This window comes from Mya arenaria, chromosome 12 (assembly GCF_026914265.1).
Source record: "Mya arenaria isolate MELC-2E11 chromosome 12, ASM2691426v1".
Classification (NCBI taxonomy): Eukaryota; Metazoa; Mollusca; class Bivalvia; order Myida; family Myidae; genus Mya; species Mya arenaria.
In genome coordinates this window covers 28744714-28764848 of record NC_069133.1, presented here as the reverse complement: position 1 = coordinate 28764848, position 20135 = coordinate 28744714, and the positions used below count along the sequence as shown (strand labels likewise).

General features: G+C 36.4%; 1 protein-coding gene across 1 annotated transcript; it reads left to right on the top strand.

Annotated features, from left to right (window-relative positions):
* Nucleotides 1-4774: 4774 nt before the first annotated feature.
* On the top strand, nt 4775-19893 carry LOC128212543 (golgin subfamily A member 6-like protein 25). The gene is made up of 7 exons (XM_052918036.1): nt 4775-4916; nt 8986-9063; nt 9339-9401; nt 9596-9726; nt 13184-13254; nt 14096-14202; nt 19038-19893. Exons 1-7 carry the CDS (start codon nt 4794-4796, stop codon nt 19209-19211), a joined length of 747 nt encoding a protein of 248 aa, XP_052773996.1. The 5' UTR covers nt 4775-4793; the 3' UTR covers nt 19212-19893.
* The last annotated feature ends 242 nt before the right edge of the window (nt 19894-20135 follow it).

Genomic DNA, 20135 nt, shown 5'->3' with positions numbered 1-20135 from the left:
AGAGGTGACAGGTTTTCTATATAGTATATAATTACATCATTGAAAATCTTCTCTGAAACTGCAAATAACAGACCTTTGATATAAAAGATTTGATCAAATTAAAGAAGTATATGAACTTTGGTTAAATACGCCAAACACGTCAATAAATTTGTACAAGTCTAATAAAACGACTTTGAGAAATTCAAAAGAACTATGACTTTATCTGATTTAACGCTTTAGCCCCACACCCCGCCCCCCTCACTCTACACACAACTAACGAGATTTTTCAAATTTCCTTTGCAGCTTGCAAGCAATTTAAGTCAAAAGTTTAAGCTAGCCCATTAAACAGTGACCCCTTGTGATGTGAGCCGATTTTTTCAATGCTTAGAACATGGTTGTCAACATTTCCCTAAATGAAGCCCTAGTCCATCAGTGCTTTCAGCACTTTGATTCTAAATTAAGTTCACTACTTTCAATACAGTAATGTAATATATATTAACATCAATCTGAAAGTGACTTGAAGCTGTAAACTCGTCCGGTTTGTATATTCGACATGTCTCCTACAATTTGGTCTGTGCCATGCACCATGCATCTTCAACGGTATCATACACTTTCAACTTTACCAAAATGTAGGCACATGTCCCGGAATAAAAAATCATCATTGTACTTTATCAATATTAAAATGTCTTATGTGTTTATACTAACATGAATCGCACGTGCCGATTTGTAACTTGAATTATTATTATTATTATTTATTATTATTATTATTATTATTATTATTATTATTATTATTATTATTATTATTATTATTATTATTTTTATTATTATTATTCATTATTATTATTATTATTATTATTATTATTATTATTATTGTTATTATTATTATTATTATTATTATTATTATTATTATTATTATTATTATTATCAGCAATTGCCATGGGATCGACGTATGGTAAGAAATTTAATAATATAAATCAGATGAAAATTGAAATTTTGCTATAGTAATATAGCAGACTAGGTGGAGTACCGCAAGAACAAAATCATGTCGAGAAAAATGAGCCCTAACAAATGGGCATTACAATTTTACATCAAATATTGATTACACATGGAAAACATGAACAATTATATGCGCTTGATGACTTTACACTAGCAAAACAATGGTGACGTGCTGTAGTCGTGTTAATTATTCAGATTCCAATACCCTCGCAGGGAATCTAGCTATAAAGGTAGTTTTAATTTGTATCGTTGTTCTCGGTTTTTAATGCACAATATGTGTTCAGTTATAACATAAATTTAAAATTTACCTTCGAGGTTTTTAACCGAGAGTGACTTATATGGCGGTAATATGATTATAGCGTTGACGTTTTGCCAGCAAGTTCACGGCGTACAAGCAAAACTATCAGCGATAGAAGACAGGCTGTGTAGAAAACACTAATTCGACGGACTAAAATTTTGTTGTGACTAGATGAATGTAAAGGTTTCGTAGAACAAAATTGGTACATAAATATATGAACGCGTCATTGCTAGACGTTAACCGGACGGAGAGTAGATGCCAGGATCTCACCGGTGGTCAACAGATCGGTCTGCAGGACAAAGATTCAATATGGCCAGTGGTGATTTTAGCCATTCTTCTACAACTGACCACCGTCTGTCTTAATGTGACGGTGATTATTAGAGTGAACAGGAGCGGTCAGAACAAGGCTCAGACCCGGTTCCTACTCACTTCCATGGCGTGTGTGGACCTCTTTGTAGGTCTAGCTATCATAACTTACAACATACTTAACATGGTCTTTGGGCTCCGACAATTTTTTGGTCTGGCGTTTTGTGACCTTTTCAATGCAGTGGACGTCGTTTTGTCATCAGCGTCGGTATTACATCTTACAGGCCTAACTTTGGAGAGATATATCGCGATATGTCATCCGTTCAGATATCACAAACTTTGCAGCAAACTGAGGTTTGTTGTCATCTACATGTCTGTCTGGTCGATGCTTATAACTTCGGCATGTATTGTGTTTATTTTTCGCATACATACATACGGATTGGATATCAACGTTTTGTCATGCTTGGAGCAAAAGCAGCATGCGTGTGTTTTTTTTGTCGGTAAATACTTTGTTACCATCGGCACGGCGCTGACAATAGCTATCCCTGGAATTCTTATCGTGTTTTTCAATGTTAAACTGTTCAAACATGTTCGAACATTGAGCGTCAGGAGCAGAGAAATGTGTGAAGCAACTCGAAGACCGAGTCAAGAGTCGATGGGCATCAGGGTGGCGAAAACGGTGGTCATTTTGACTGGAAGCTTTCTTGCCTGCTGGCTGCCATTTACCATCATAAACGTAACGTCGGCATACCTGAGTATGAGACCGGTGCTGTCAGACGCATTCATGTTGGCCTTGTGGCTCGGCTACCTTAACTCGGCGGTCAATCCAGCCCTCTATCTCATCAGGCAGGGAAACAGTTGTACTGGCAAGTGCTCCTCTACTTTCAGGCTCGTCTATCATTTGACTCGGTTTTTGTGTCGCCTGCGAAGCAAAACAGACACATACGGGTTAAATGTTCCTGCATCATCGTCGTCCGGGTCACACTTTCATTTCCGGTCAATTACAAATGAACGACTTAGCGTGGAGTCTTCAAACGTTATATATAATTGGCCATCGACAGTAGATGGCCCCTTATGATTTGGGGTTCAATATATCAAATGTCAATCTCATGGTGACTTTAACTACTAAAATTATAGGCGCTCCCGCCAGGCTCCAAATCTGATTTGCGGAATTCTGGTTTTAAGAGTTCAAGAGATTCTCACTTAGATACCATGCACTTGTGCAAGAGGGATCAGTATATAGCGTCGACGGTCATGATTGGGCAAACGGTGAATTGAGAGTACAATTAAGATGAAGTCAAGGGAAAATGAAAACAATGGCCATAGCTATTTCATATTAGATTTTTGCCTAATGATACTGAGACTATTAAATAAACAGAATCAAAAGAATATGAATGTTTCAAATTCTTCATTTATTCAAAGGATTGTCATTGGCATATCATTTTCTTGGCGGTTTACAAATGTATGACAATTATGGAACATATTATTATTGGCTTTCGACCATTGTGAAATGAATCATCAAACTGTTCTTGGTTTCCATAAGATTCAGGTCGAGACGACTCGGGCGAATTACATTTGGAAATGTGTATGCAGATTTGTTTGTACCACGGGCATATAAACCATAGGTTTATAGGTCCGTGTTTGTACCAAAGCTCAGGAAAGCATTTTACTTTTAAGCAATTCAAACATATATACGAAATAATTAACAACATGACGCATGTTTACCGATTGGTCAAATCACAAACCCTCCTCTTTTATAAATATGCGGAGTATTGATCTCTCTATGAAATCAAAGCGCGAGGCGCTGAAAGACTATCTGCGGGCATATGTGAGAGTTGCAAATTTTATTTGAACTATGGGAATGGGTGAAGGGCACATAAATAAAAGTGAAAAATGTGCCGAAAGCGCTTGTGCCCACACAGGGCGATGAAACAAACATATCTATATCTTTATGGCGTCTTGTGTTAATTTTCTTTTTGTAAATGTCACTTCAAATTTTAATCGTCGTAATCCCTCATCCCCATGTATTAAGTGTTACAATGCATGCCCCATTTCAATCGTTTCTAAAGGCTTTTCGTTGCTTTAATTAGATATCATACGATAGGAAAATATAATACATCATATATATATATATGTATCATTTCCTTTTATTAACATACACGTTTTGTTTAGGGAAAATCATTTTTTTACAAACAACTTCAGCAATAATTCCATTCAAAATGCACAGGTTGCTTCAGTCGACGTATCCCCATGTATTTGAAGTTACAATAAATGCTCTTTTCAATCGCGTCTAAAGGTTTTTCGGTGCTTTGATTAGATAGCATACATTAGACAAGTTTTATGAACTTACACGTTTTAATTCTTTAAGGGAAATGATTGTATTTTTACGAGCAACTTTGGCAATAATAACTTTTAAAATGCAGAGCTTATCAGATGGTCATTTTCCCGCTGTGAGGACAAACATGTGGTCAGTTAATGTATGTAGAAACTATGTTTAGAATATATCGGTCAGTTAATGTAGTTGAAACTATTTTTAGATTATCGGAACTTGTCTGTTTTATGAATGAGAATATGATTGTGCTTTTTAAAGTTTATTGTAAATTTAATGGTATTAATGTTTTATGTAAGTACCTGTGTAGAAATAGTACTAGTGCTGTTATGAATGCTTCGTACTCTTTGGATGTTAAACAGGTTTAATCCGAACTACTTTGCTTCGCCAAACGTTTGCATGACTCACTGTCGTATCAGGGCATGTGTGCTTATATAAATTGAAAGCCTAATGTCTAAAACTATGCCAAGAATACACCGGAACAAAGCTTTTATGCAAAAAATGAAAACTTCTCATTAGAAATATAAACGCCTAAAATCATAGAATGAATAGTATCTTGTTATTATTGTGTAGCAGGTAAATTACAATGTATAGTATTTGAAGCATTAGCAAAGCGAAACCTGAGATACAACTATTTTAACACTTAGACAATTATTTTGGTTTCTTATCTCATAAAAGTCAAATAAAAAAGCACCATTACAAATAAGTGTGCTCCATGGTCACGTCAGGTTATAATAACAAATCCTGCAGGCGATGGGACACTTTTCCAAACCTGCACGCATGCGCAGATAGTCTAAAAATGTACCCCAATTATTTTGTACCGTTTTGACTAAATGTCATAACATTGCATAGTGACTTCCCTTTGATATAAATTTCCCATTAAAGATGGATGATTCCGACGGCGACACAACTGATTATGAGCGGTTACCGTCTCACATTTTGGTCCAGAAACAACTTCAAGACCTTGTTTCCATTCAGAAAGCAAGGGTTACCAGGCTGCAGCAAAATGTGAGCATGCATTAGTGCATGTTGGCGAGGTTGCAGCTTTCGCTGGCATGTCACAACTTGTCTTAAGAAGTTTTCCAAACTTTTAAGTGTTGTTTTTTCAAAAGGACGTCTGATTTCATTACATGGCAACACATAATCTGCTATAATACGCTTATGTAAAGTCATTTCAGGATAAGATCTGCCATATGGATTTATTGGCATATTTTGAAATCAACTGACTGGCACAACAAACAAAGATTTAATAATATATTTGTGTGAATTTTCTCCACAACCAAATTCATTTAAGTGACCGAACAGCCAAAATCTCAAACAATGAAAATATGCAATAAAAATTTACTTCAAGCAAGAAGAAACAAATTGAAACTAGATTTGCAAACAGGAAGAAACATTTGAATGTAATGTCACAAAGTCATACATCCCCCCCCCCCCCGGCTGAAATAACCTCTTGAATTTTTATTTTTCCCCCTGTCTAGAGAGAAATTTTACAATTTTTACAAGCAGTGAATAATTTATTTGTTATATTGATCAAAGGCATGGCTTCTTAAAACCGACAATTTGTTTTCTGAACTGATTTTGACTTACAGTAAATGGATAAAAAATAGGCCTGAAGATTTGTTCATTATTATTTTTTAATTTTCGGTCATAAACCACTTAGTCATGAAAAATTCTGATACAAATACCTGGCTTGTCATTTACACTCCACAAAATTCCCCAATAAAAGTGACATGATAACCACCAATTTAATGCACCAGCTGCTTTGTTTCACTACGATGAACACTCATTACCATCTAATAGGCAGACGTTTGTATAAATTGGTCCAAACACGTGGTAGTTCATAGGAGACACATTTTACTGACAATATAATGCAAATATTTTGGATATTGTTCGCCTTCTTCTTTTTTTTTCATGTCCAAAATAAAGATTTTTTTAAGATCTGGCTTTGTACATAAACACACTAAATGGCAGGTTTCAGTACACATTTAATTAATCGTTAAATTAATTTATCCCCAATTATCAATGGTTATTTATTAATTTAAATTCGTCCAAGTTTTCTTTTTATTTCAATATAGGAGAAAAAAGTTATAAAATACACCCAAAATGCACTATTTCGGACTAGGAATTGTTCAAATTTTCTTGAGGAAGTACCAAAAAAACCTGCCATCACTTTAAATCAAATTAATTTGGTTCTGAGGGAGAGGCTCAAATCTAAAGCTAATTTCGCTAAGGAAGGCCCCTTTAAATTCTGGATCCACCCTTTCTACCATATTAATCACGTTCATGTCTAGGCTGGTTAGAAAATACCATAGGATCAAAAAAAATTAGTGAGATTCCAAACTTTAAAAAGCCCTGATTGTGATATGGTCTCTGGCCCAATCATTTATAGAGCATATATATCACTATTACAGGTATAACAGGTCTGACAATATCAAAAGTATGTACAACAGCATAGAATTTAAAGACAAAATGTGATAGTATAATAATGTACCTTGATATATGTTTTCTAGTGCATATTTTATATAATTCATAAATTAAGAGAAAATCAGTCGGATCATTTTGCCAAGTTGAATGCATGGTATACAAATAAAGCTGTGCTTTTATATAATCAATTCATTATTCAGTAAGAAGATAAAAGTTCAATCCATGCTGATTAAACATAAGTTATTGAACAATGATTATTTTCAAGTTTCAAATCATTTTTCTAATCATTTTTTACCAATCAATTTGCAAAGTAGCCGCAAGGGAAGTTGCTATATAAAGCTGATAACATGATGAAATAGCAAGCAGCTGTTGCAAATTAAATCTAGGCAGGTAAACCTATCAAAATGTATATCATTTATGATACATACTCAAATAACATTATAAGGCCTCACCAAATTGATCATTTGTTCATCGTATTTTTTCAAAAAAATAATGGGGCGGGCGAGTGAAATAATAATAAAAATATTTGTTCTGCATTTAGCAAAAAAGAGGAGCGAGGGAAGAGCGAACAAATATATACAGTCACTTTTACTCACACTTTATTCACTAATTAACTAAACAATGATATTGTAAATAGTACAAAGATTAAACATCCAAGTTGAAGAATAATAACACTATAAGATAATTTGATACAAATATTAGTTTTGTAATCAAACAAATGCTATTTGAGATCAAGCACATTTTTGCAAAGTAATTTCAAAATACCTTTTGCATGGCTAAGTTTAAGCCTGGACACAAGAGTGGTTTTCCACTTTTCCTTTGGAAAAACTTGGTTCAAAATAATTAATGTTAATTTTTTTTGCCATATATCATACCATGGAACTGACTAGACAAGGTGATTTGAAAATAACTCACCAAATGAATATAGGCATTTGCAATAAAATATAGACTACAGCTATCAATCTTGCAATGGCGTTGGTAGCCATTTTAGTTCCAGTAGAGAATTTACAAAAAACCTACACTGTACTGTTAACCATTTCGGCACCAAGTATGTCACAGAAAATTCCAGCCAGCACCAGGTTTATTTCAGGCTTTTTTAGAATTAAACACCTACCTTTTTTAAACTGGCATATTTTCCTTATTATTTTTTTTAGATATCTTGTTCAAATATTTTACATTTGAATGATACTGCAGTATCCTTATTTAGTTAAAATATACACATGATCATTTAAAAAATCTACAAACATTTATTCACAGCACAAAGTGTGATTCATACTTTTTTCCATTCACTCAGTCTGACACAATGTTTTTTTTCCATTTTGACTAATATTTACAAATTATACAAAATTCTAGCTTCGGCTTGTTTGATGTTTTTATGTGAATGGTAAAGCTCATGGGATGGCAAGAAGCACATAGGAATGTCAGTCAGGTTTATATTTAGCGTCCTCGTACTGTCCACGACCATTGGCTCAACCGGGACCAATGCCTCCAACACGAGGACGCCCTCATTGCCTCACAGGGACAGGAATTTCATGATACGCTGTTTCTGAGGAATCTGAATCTTTAATTATTCACTAGCGGCGCCGAAGTGTTTAAGGGAGAAGGCTATATTCCACTAAACAAATGTGTGCTCGAAAAAAAATAATCTTGTGAATAAAAAATATATTTGTTTTTCTGAAGAAATATGTGTGGGAAATCCAATGAACAAGTTATTAATTTGGAGAGGCCTAAATGATTTATATTTAAGCATAAAATGCTTCTGGGTGAAGAAAAAGGGTAAACATTTATTATGCTTGTGCCGAACTATTGATCTTTAAAAATCCCCTTCTAGTGTGACAAAATTTAATATAACATATGCCTACTTTACATGAACTACAATAATCCATATATTATATTACATACTTACCTTGATGTAAATCCTAGAAAACCATATCAATAACCATTAATAAATATGATGTATTGCCTTCTTTAATAACACAATAAACATCACATGGTATAAATAATGTCATGACTACCTATCAGAACTGGCATCAAAAATACATTGCTGGCTAATTGGACAGTACAGAAATGTTTCACTATAAAAGTGGAAGTTGAGTGCATTTACCTATTTCGACCAATAATGCACCAGTCAATTGTAAACCCCCCCGGGGAATAGCCGGGACTTTGTCTTTGGGTCCAGCCCGGGAAAAATCCTCACCCTGTGGGGATGAACTGTTGGTAAAATCCCCGCCATGTGCTCCTGCACCCCAGGGACCCTAGGTCATGCCCATTCCCCTCTATTTTTGGCGCAAAGACAACAGCATTGTACAAATGATCGTAATAAAAAATAGCCAGATGTCCCCAATGCACAGGTAGCCTTCACAAAACGATTAAGTTGGATTGTTTAAAATTACATTTGATGGTAGTAACAGTTCTATTAACATGTCAACAGTTATGAAAATAATTCAGATAATACAATTTTTAACATTTTGTTTGCAATTATGAGTGACCCAAAAAAATTCTATGAATATACTTTCATTTTTGGTGGAAATTAATTAGCACTAGTGTGAACATTTGTTTTGTCACATGAGGTAAGTTGGTGCATTTGTGTGCTATGGGCTCAATTCTAATTATCCAAACCAGATTACTTATGCGGATTGTTCTCTTGTAGATATCTCAGCAAAACGAAACAATCCAAGACAATTTTGTTTCACGAGACCAGTATCAGTCGGATATTTCTTCATTACAGGTACATGATCTATGTGTTCATTTGTATAGGTAAACACACAAACTGTTAATCATAGTGGACTTAATTTTATCATACAGTTGTTTCTTTCACATTTTAAAATAAGCTCAAACATAAATCTTTGATCTTATAAATTGCGTAGCACATGAATAGAATGTTTTTGTAAGGTGAATAGTTATTTTTCATGGTTTGAGTAAGTGTCTGCTGCACCTTGTTGATTTATATCGTAATATATCAGATGTATAAAGTCATTCATTTGATTTTTGATGCTATTCCAGGAAAGTCTGAAGAGTGACTATGTACCCAGGGATCAGTATGATGCAGTGGTTGGACAGTTGGAGGCAAGTTACAAGAAATAATAAATGTTTTGATAGATAAACTATCATTCACAAAGGGAGGTCATAATTAGGAATATCTTCCATGGTTAGACAAGTAAAATTTGATCATGTAACACATTATACCTGTGAGACATTATGTGATACATTATTCCACAAAAAAGCAGTTAATAAATGCCTGATTTCCCTACGTACTGCAGGATGAGAAGTGTGAACATGCAGCTACGCGGGTTCGGCTGGCGGAGGTCGTGGAACAGTTGGAATCTGCTGTTGCTGAGGTGACCAATCTACAACAGCAACTCATCGACCAGAAGGCACGCTATGAGAAACAGTAAGCTGTAGCAATGTGTAAATGTGTTTTTCTTGGCAAAGCTGACAGTGTTCGGTTTCAGGTGGTGTGATTCACTGATGTTTGATATGCTGTTTTGGTGGCGTGATTCAATGATTTTTAGCTCCACTGGCTGAAGGCCATGGAGCTTATGTCGTCACAGATTGTCCGTCGTGAGTGCGTGCGTGCGTGCGTGCGTGCGTAAACTTTTACTTTAAACGACATCTCCTCTGAAACTGATAAGCGGATTTTGACAAAACCTCACAGGAATGTTCCTTTGGTGGTCCTTTACCAAAATTGCTCAAATGGTTCCGGTCCATTGCACAATATGGCCGCCAGAGCTAAAAATAGCAAAATCTTTAAACGACATCTCCTCTGAAACGGTTCGGCAGATTTTGATGAAACTTGACAGTAATGTTCCTTGGGTGGTCCTTTATCAAAATTGCTCAAATGGTTCTGGTCTATTGCACAATATGGCCGCCACAGCTAAAAATAGCAAAATCTTTAAACGACATCTCCTCTGAAACGGATAGGCAGATTTTGATTAAACTTCTCAGAAACCGATGATCAGATTTTGATGAAACATAACAGAAATGTTCCTTGGATGGTCCTTTATCAAATTTGCTTCAATGGTTTCAGGTCCACTGCACAAGATGGCCCCCAGAGGTAAAAATAGAAAAACCTTTAAACGACTTCTCCTCAGAAACCGATGATCGTATTGCAATGAAACTTGACAGTAATGTTCCTTGGGTGGTCCTTTATTAAAATTGCTCAAATGGTTCTGGTCCATTGCACAATATGGCCGCCACAGCTAAAAATAGCAAAATCTTTAAACGACATCTCCTCTGAAACGGATAGGCAGATTTTGATGAAACTTGACAGAATTGTTCCTTGGGTGGTCCTTAACCAAAATTGCTCAAATGGTTCCGGTCCGCTGCACAACATGGCTGCCAGGGCAAAAATATAGAAAAACCTTTAAAGAACATCTTCTCAGAAACCGATGATCAGATTTTGATGAAACTTGACAGAAATGTTCCTTAGGTGGTCATTAACCAAAATTTGTTAAATGGTTCCAGTCCACTGCACACCATGGCTGCCAGAGCTAAAAAATAAAAAAAACTTTATACGACTTGTCGTCGAAACCGATGAAACTTGACAGAAATGTTTGTTTGGTGCTCCTTTACTCAAATTGCCCAAATCATTTCGGTCCACTGCACAACATGGCAGCCAGAGCTATTAAAGTAAAAAAAAAAATTAAATAACTTCTCCTCAAAAATTGATGATTGTATTTCTATGAAACTTGACGAAAATGTTCGTTAGGTGGTCTTTGCTTGAACCTTTTGGCCAGTGGAGCACAGGCACTGATGTGCCTCTTGTTTATATGTTCTTTTGGCAGCCTGATTCATCGATGTCTGCATGCTCTTTTGGCAGCTGAATAACCGATGTCTTCATGCTCTTGGTAGCCTGATTCACGGATCCTAAAATGCTATTTTGGTAACCTGATTCACCGATGTCTGCATGCTCTTTTGGCAGCTGAATAACCGATGTCTTCATGCTCTTGGTAGCCAGATTCACGGATCCTAATATGCTATTTTGGTAACCTGATTCACTGATGTTTGATATGCTTTTTTGGTAGCCTGATTTTTAGAGACTTGATATGCTATTTTGGTAGCCTGATTCACTGATGCTTGATATGCTATTTTGGTAGCCTGATTCACTGATGATTGATATGCTAGTTCGTTAGCCTGATTCACGGATCCTTATATGCTATTTTGGTAGCCTGATTCACAGAGACTTGATATGCTATTTTGGTAGCCTGATTCACTGATGCTTGATATGCTTTTTGGTAGCCTGATTCACTGCTGTTTGGTATGCTGTTTTGGTAGCTTGATTCACGGGTGCTTAATATGCTATTTTGGTAGCGTGATTCAAGGATGTTTAACATGCTATTTGGTAGCGTGAGTTACCAATGTTTGATATGCTGTTTGGGCAGCCTTATTCACTGATTTTTGATATGCTATTTTGGTAGCCTGATTTACTGATGTCTGATATGCTGTTTTGGTAGCCTAATTTACTGATGTCTGATATGCTATTTTGGTAGCCTGATTTACTGATGTCTGATATGCTGTTTTGGTAGCCTAATTTACTGATGTCTGATATGCTATTTTGGTAGCCTGATTTACTGATGTCTGATATGCTGTTTTGGTAGCATAATTTATTGTTTGTTATTGTCATTTTGGTAGAGACATACTATTGGTTTGTTTGCATACGTAGCATTTGTCCCCAAACAAAAAGTTTATTTGCTACAAGGCCACCAGCCCATGCAAACATCACACAATACATACATGAAAACTACTTGTGTAAATTAGTTATCATGGATTATATAATAGTACATGTATTTGTGAAAACATAGATAAAGTGCATTGTGATACAATGACATTGATAACTTATATGTATAATACGATATACTAAGTTAACAGTCAAAACTTGAAACAAGTACATGTATGTAATGTTTATTCCTGAAAAAGTGAATTTCTCATTTCAAAAGCTGAGTATAAATAGTGTTCAATTTTTTTTCACAATATTTTCAATATTACAAGACATCAATATATTAAACTTAATTATATTTGGGTTCTCATAATATTTTCTTCCTATATATTCTTGTCTAATAGTATCATATAAAGGACACACCAAAAGAAAATGATATTCTGTCTCTACAACATCTTTACAATGAGGACAAAACCTTAACTGTCTTTCAATATTCGCATAACAGCCATGTTCAATTTAATTGTCCCCAAAATATGATATATCTGTCCTTTTAGAAAAGTATAGCTGCATATATAGTTTTTGAAATATTAATGATATTATGTGTACTGGGAAACGGTCAATATTGAGATTTTTCCTTAGTAGGAATTCATGGCTCCTGTGATATAATTCAGTTGGTATCAGGATATTTAAAAGTTGTTCACTTTTTAGCAATTATTGGATTTAAAGGTCAGCACGATAGCATTCTTAATGTCATTTTAGCCAATGGTACAGAGGATTCACAATTAATAATTCATAAGAGCTTTGCCAACCAAATATCCATTAATCAGATTACAAAACTGCCAAATTTTCATTAAACAAAAACAACTGCCATTTAGTCATTAATTGGGTTGAATGCGAGTTATTTAGAAGCTTAAGCATGAGCAATGGCTATTAAATATAAAGTCATTTGTGTGGCATTTCGCATTGAACACTATGAATCTTAGCATTTATTTTTGGTCTTCTTAACATTTACCGGGTAAGTTGGTGCAATAGTGTGCTTTGCCTGCCGACTTAATTGTTTAGAAGACTAAAAATAAACAATAACTAAAACATAAAGAATTTCTTCATCTGTTACTTGTTTTTCAAATACTTATAAAATTATTATACACAGGGATTAATGTTTTAATCTCTACTTGATATGTTCCATTTTCAGACAAGGTACCTTAAAAAGCAAAAATATGCAAGACACAGCCAAGGCGATGAAGCTCCAATCCAAATGTTCAGGTAGTTTTTCATTTTTATAGAGTTGAATATTTGATTGCTATCAGGCTGCAGAGTAAATATAAGGAAATCTGCCTACATTGATTAAGCTATTTGTTAATACTCTTTATTCAGTGACAAAGTATTACATGTATTAAGACTGGCTTGAATGATGATGAAATACAAAGATGGTGCTATTTAATATTGAGTTGTGGGAATGGTGTCATTATCAGGGTATGAACACAGTTGGGTTTGTTTAAGTGTATGGAGTCCTGTACTCCACACATACTTTGACCAGCCCAATTGCGTTCATATCCCCATCATTCCCACAATTCATTACTTATATTTTCACCAATAGTTCATTATTTCATTCAAGAATTGTTTTAAAAAAATAATTCATTTCATTTAAGAAAACCTTACAGTAATTCTTTCTCACCCATTCTGTAAATAGAACAACCCGTTTGTAACCGGAAACAGTTTATCAAATGACGTCACAATAAGGCGGGAAAAGATCAACCACCTAAAATCACTTTTAAACTAATATTAAGGTACTAATGGCAACAATACATTTAAACATATCATTAATAAACCCTGTCTCAAATGTTGATTTCCTTTTTTAAGGGATAAACAATTTCCATGTATATTGTAATGTGGTGATTCGCGATCCAAACATATTCAAAGATGTTGCGTTTATCAGATGATAACTGTGATAGCCGAAAGGTAGTTCATTTAAGGAATAAAAGTTGAGGTGTAAATATAAATTATGAAGTTGAATTAAACTGATTAATTTATGCCCAAAGATTATTATGGTATTTTCCATCAAAGCAAAGCTAGTTCAAACTACATTTAAATATGTATGCTTCAGAGATGAGTCAACATTTTGAGAAGCAGGAGGCCATACTGACAGCGAAGGATGAGGAGATAGCTAACCTGGAACGGAGGATAAAGGAACAGGGGCTACTGTATAGAAAGGTAGGGCCAGTCTGCTGAAACATGGGCTTGTCTGTAGATTATGTTAAGGCACATAATTAAGGGACAAGAAAGTCTACTGTTTAGAAAGGTAGTGCTGAGTAGTATGTGTGATCTGTAACAGGGCAAACCCACTTATACTGTCTCGCCTTTGAACGTGGTTGTGTCCAAGGTGTAACCTTCTTATGTATGGACAGATTTTAAAATAACTTTCCACATGTGTTCCATGTAAGACCTGTGTCCCAGCCTCTAATGTCAAGGTCACACTTAGTGTTTGAATACTATTGAATGCTGAATATAAGGAAATAGAGAATAGGTGGACGTGCCAGGGATGTAACTTTCTCTTGTATGGATAGATTTTAAAATAACTTGCCACATGTCTTCGACATATCAAGATGATGTGTGGCATGCAAGACCCATGTCCCTACCTAAAAGGCCAAGGTCACACTTGGTGTTAGTTTACTATGGAATGCCGCATAAGGACATAGAGTATAGTTGGTTGTGTCCTGGCTGTAACTTTCTTTTGTATGGACAGATTTTAAAATAACTTGTTTTCCACATATCAGGACAACTTGTCGCATGCAAGACCCCGGTCACTACCTCAAAGGTCAAGGTCACCAGCCATGTTGATTAGACATAATGGAATGGGGTCTTGCAAATGTACCAGCCATGTTGATTAGGAATAATGCCATATGGTCTTGCAAATGTACCAGCCATGTTGATAAGACATAATGCCATGTGATTTTGCAAATGTACCAGTCATGTTGATTATGAATAATGCCATGTGCTCTTGCAAATGCACTAGCCATGTTGATTAGACATAATTCCATGTGCTCTTGCAAATGCACCAGCCATGTTGATTAGACATAATTCCATGTGCTCTTGCAAATGCACCAGCCATGTTGATTAGACATAATTCCATGTGCTCTTGCAAATGCACCAGCCATGTTGATTAAACATAATTCCATGTGCTCTTGCAAATGCACCAGCCATGTTGATTAGACATAATTCCATGTGCTCAGGGGTGTAGAAATGGGCCGGAAGCCGGTAAAATAACCCGGTTACTTAAACATTTTCACCCGGCTATTTATCCCCGCATCATCAAAAATAAAATCTGTTATTTTTTGTCATGTTTTTATGTTTACATAAGTTTAAAACCCTGATTGATGGTATTGTTTATTTTGGTTTCCACGCGTTCGGACAACAATGCAGCATTAGCTCGATTCGTGACGTCATTAGTCGCATCCCCCTCTGGGATGTTTTCAAGTTCTAGGTTTGGGTTTCCCAGCATTCCGAATACAATAACATTGGCTCGATACATGACCTCATTAGTCGCATCCCCCATGGGGATGTTTTGAAGTTTATGATTAGCGAAGCAATGGAGGGTGAAAAAAAGAATATTTTTTTCCAGACACCAAAAAGCGTAGTAAGTTTGCAACATGAGCGTGTCTGGCCTTCTGTTAGTCCTATTACCATTTACGCAACATTCCTTTTTGTATACGCATGTTATCCGGATGTTTAACAAAATGAAACAAGCTTGCATTGATGTCACTGCTAAAAATAATCCATTATTTTGATGAATTTTACATGTACCTTTGGTGAAATTTCGTACGCTTTTAATAAACGTCACAAAGTGTCCAGATATTTCTTTTGGTTGTTATTAAAACGGAATTAGCTAGCTGCAGGTGAAATATCTAGAACCACAGAAAATGAAGTTAGATGTTTAATTTTCAGAGGATCACAGAGATTCAGTGGCTGAAAGTATATAAGTGGTAGAGAAGAAGGTACACGTACGATTAGGAGGGAATTGCTAGCAAATGGCAATGCATGTGGTCTGGAATGTTATAATAGTATCCTGAATATGAATTTGACAGCTATTTGGTTTATTAGTTGGCCCTCACTGGTCGGAGGTGGAGGTGGGGTCAGGGGGTGGGGGGGGGGGGGGGGGGGGGTAAAACTCAGATCAGTGGGGTAGTTCTCAGATTCAGTATCATATTCAAGTACAGATGTTTCCCTGTTTCCTTGTTACGAAATAAACATGTACCAGAACAGTTCAACACTAGAAATTTTGGTTAAAAAGGGCTTAAATTCAATTCCACAAGGGGCATTGGCCCCTTGACCCTAACTGGGGAAGGACACCCAGACTACCCCCCCCCCGCCTACTTTTGGGATCTTCCCTGCTACTCCAAAACATTTCTACACCCCTGTGTGCTCTTGCAAATGCACCAGCCATGTTGATTAGACATAATTCCATGTGCTCTTGCAAATGCACCAGCCATGTTGATTAGACATAATTCCATGTGCTCTTGCAAATGCACCAGCCATGTTGATTAGACATAATTCCATGTGATTTTGCAAATGTACCAGCCATGTTGATTATGAATAATGCCATGTGCTCTTGCAAATGCACCAGCCATGTTGATTAGACATAATTCCATGTGCTCTTGCAAATGCACTAGCCATGTTGATTAAACATAATGCCATGTGCTCTTGCAAATGCACCAGCCATGTTGATTAGACATAATGCCATGTGCTCTTGCAAATGCACCAGCCATGCTATTTAGACATAATGCAATATGGTCTTGCAAATGCACCAGCCATGTTGATTAGACATAATGCCATGTGCTCTTGCAAATGCACCAGCCATGCTATTTAGACATAATGCAATATGGTCTTGCAAATGCACCAGCCATGCTTTTTAGACATAATGCAATGTGCTCTTGCAAATGCATCAGTCATGTTGGTTAGTCATACTGCAATGTGGTCTTACAGATGCACCAGCCATGTTGGTTAGACATAATGCAATGTGCTCTTGCAAATGCATCAGCCATGTTGGTTAGTCATAAAGCCATGTAGTCTTGCAGATGCACCAGCCATGTTGGTTAGACATAATGCCATGTAGTCTTGCAAATGCACCAGCCATGTTGGTTAGACATAATGCCATGTAGTCTTGCAGATGCACCAGCCATGTTGGTTAGACATAATGCAATGTGGTCTTACAGATGCACCAGCCATGTTGGTTAGACATAATGCAATGTGGTCTTGCAGATGCACCAGCCATGTTGGTTAGACATAAAGCCATGTAGTCTTGCAGATGCACCAGCCATGTTGGTTAGACATAATGCCATGTAGTCTTGCAAATGCACCAGCCATGCTGGTTAGACAAAATGCCATGTAGTCTTGCAAATGCACCAGCCATGCTATTTAGACATAATGCCATGTAGTCTTGCAAATGCACCAGCCATGTTGGTTAGACACAATACCATGTAGTCTTGCAAATGCACCAGCCATGCTATTTAGACACAATGTCATGTAGTCTTGCAAATGCACCAGCCATGCTATTTAGACACAATGCCATGTAGTCTTGCAAATGCACCAGCCATGCTATTTAGACATAATACCATGTAGTCTTGCAAATGCACCAGCCATGTTGGTTAGACATAATGCCATGTAGTCTTGCAGATGCACCAGCCATGTTGGTTAGACACAATGCCATGTAGTCTTGCAAATGCACCAGCCATGCTATTTAGACACAATGCCATGTAGTCTTGCAAATGCACCAGCCATGTTGGTTAGACACAATGCCATGTAGTCTTGCAAATGCACCAGCCATGTTGGTTAGACACAATGCCATGTAGTCTTGCAAATGCACCAGCCATGTTGGTTATACACAATGCCATGTAGTCTTGCAGATGCACCAGCCATGTTGGTTAGACACAATGCCATGTTGTCTTGCAGATGCACCAGCCATGCTATTTAGACACAATGCCATGTAGTCTTGCAAATACACCAGCCATGTTGGTTAGACACAATGCCATGTAGTCTTACAATTGCACCAGCCATGTTGGTTAGACACAATGCCATGTAGTCTTGCAGATGCACCAGCCATGTTGGTTAGACACAATGCCATGTTGTCTTGCAGATGCACCAGCCATGTTGGTTAGACACAATGCCATGTAGTCTTGCAAATGCACCAGCCATGTTGGATAGACATAATGCCATGTAGTCTTGCAAATGCGCCAGCCATGTTGGTTAGACATAATGCCATGTAGTCTTGCAAATGCACCAGCCATGTTGGTTAGACATAATGCCATGTAGTCTTACAATTGCACCAGCCATGTTGGTTAGACATAATGCCATGTGCTCTTGCAAATGCACCAGCCATGCTGGTTAGACATGTCATGTGGTCTTGCAAATGCACCAGCCATGTTGGTTAGACATAATGCCATGTGCTCTTGCAAATGCACCAGCCATGCTGGTTAGACATAATGTCATGTGCTCTTGCAAATGCGCCAGTCATGCTGGTTAGACATTATGTCATGTGGTCTTACAAATGCGCCAGTCATGTTGGTTGGACATAAAGCCATGACTGTGGTCTTGCAAATGCACCAGCCATTTTGGTTAGACATAATGGATATTTCATTGCTATTTTCTTCCCTTTTTTATGTACTGACAATGTGCAAAGGTCAATGTCACATTAAGGTTATCAACAACAACAACAATGACTTTAATTTGATCTAACGGCAATTGTGAGGGGTCTGAATGTTATTAAGGGATACTGTGGTTTTCAAAATAATACATACAAATACAAATAAAGTCAGTACGGAGAGTTATTAATGGTAGAATTAAGGAATAATTGAATTACTAAGTGAAATATTGAGGCAGTTACATTTTATGATTTTAATGATAGGATTTTTAGGTTATCATGTGACCAGTAAAAAAGTCTTTTGGATTAACAGTTTTTAGTATTTATATCAGGTGTTTTTGGTGTCACGTCAAGTTATAAAGTAAACATTCATTAGTAAATATTTTAAAAATATATTGTTTATGTTCATTAGGAGATGAGTGAGGCGGACATTGAGAAGAAACAGCAACGATACATCGCTCGTCTGCTGGAGGAGGAGGAGAGGAAAAGGTCCCGGAACCCATCCACTGTGACTCGTAACAACACCAACACTGCACGAAACCCTGCACAGATGGGCGTGCCTAAAACCAAGGGCAAGAAAAAGTGACATAGGTTTAAACAATATGTTGGTACAGAGTTTAAAGTGGAATTACCTGCAACCAGTACAGTTCAAGTTTGAGTTTAGTGATAGAATAGTGCACAATACACGTCATTTGTGATATCCATACTGTATGACATATTTTATGTTCTTCACAAGTGTTAGGCAATGTGACAAGGTGTTTGAATCATCTGAATGTAATATATTCACTACACTGATATTCCTGTGGATATGTGGTATTAGTGTTGGAAAGCTGGCAGCATGTGGAACAATAAGTGAATAATGGATGAAGTGGCCACCTGTCTAAAACAGCCACTTTGATCTTTCCCATAAGGTGGCCACTTAATACAGGTTTGACTGTACATGTATTGTTTGAATTCTGGTCTGACACATAGCCATGATTTTGGCTTTTCTTAAGAACATTTCAACAAACAACATATTTTCTTAAGTTAAGGGACAATTCTGTTTGTACACATCATCAATATTGACCTTTATCCATACAATTAATTAATTTGTCCATGTTATTACTACATACATGTACATGTACTTGTGTGAATATCAGGTTTGGGTCACTCTGGAAAAAAATAGTGCCAGACAAATGATTTACATGTGCCGGTAGTGTTAGAAGTTTAAAGTTTTGAATTTTCTGTGATAAATTTACACAAAATTAATAAAAAGATTAATCAATCAACTGGGAGTTTTTTTATATATTGAAGTGTGTTATAAAATGAAAGTATTAGTTTGATTTTGGATGTTGTATGTTAAAGATGCACTCTCACAGATTGACTGTTTTGACACCTATTTTATTTTTTGACTTGGAATGAGCTAATTTTTGCATTAATGTCTTGAAACTAGTTATTTATGACTGCTGACAAAATATCAGATTGCAGTTGTCATATTTTGTTAATTCGTTACTATGGACCGGGAACTGAG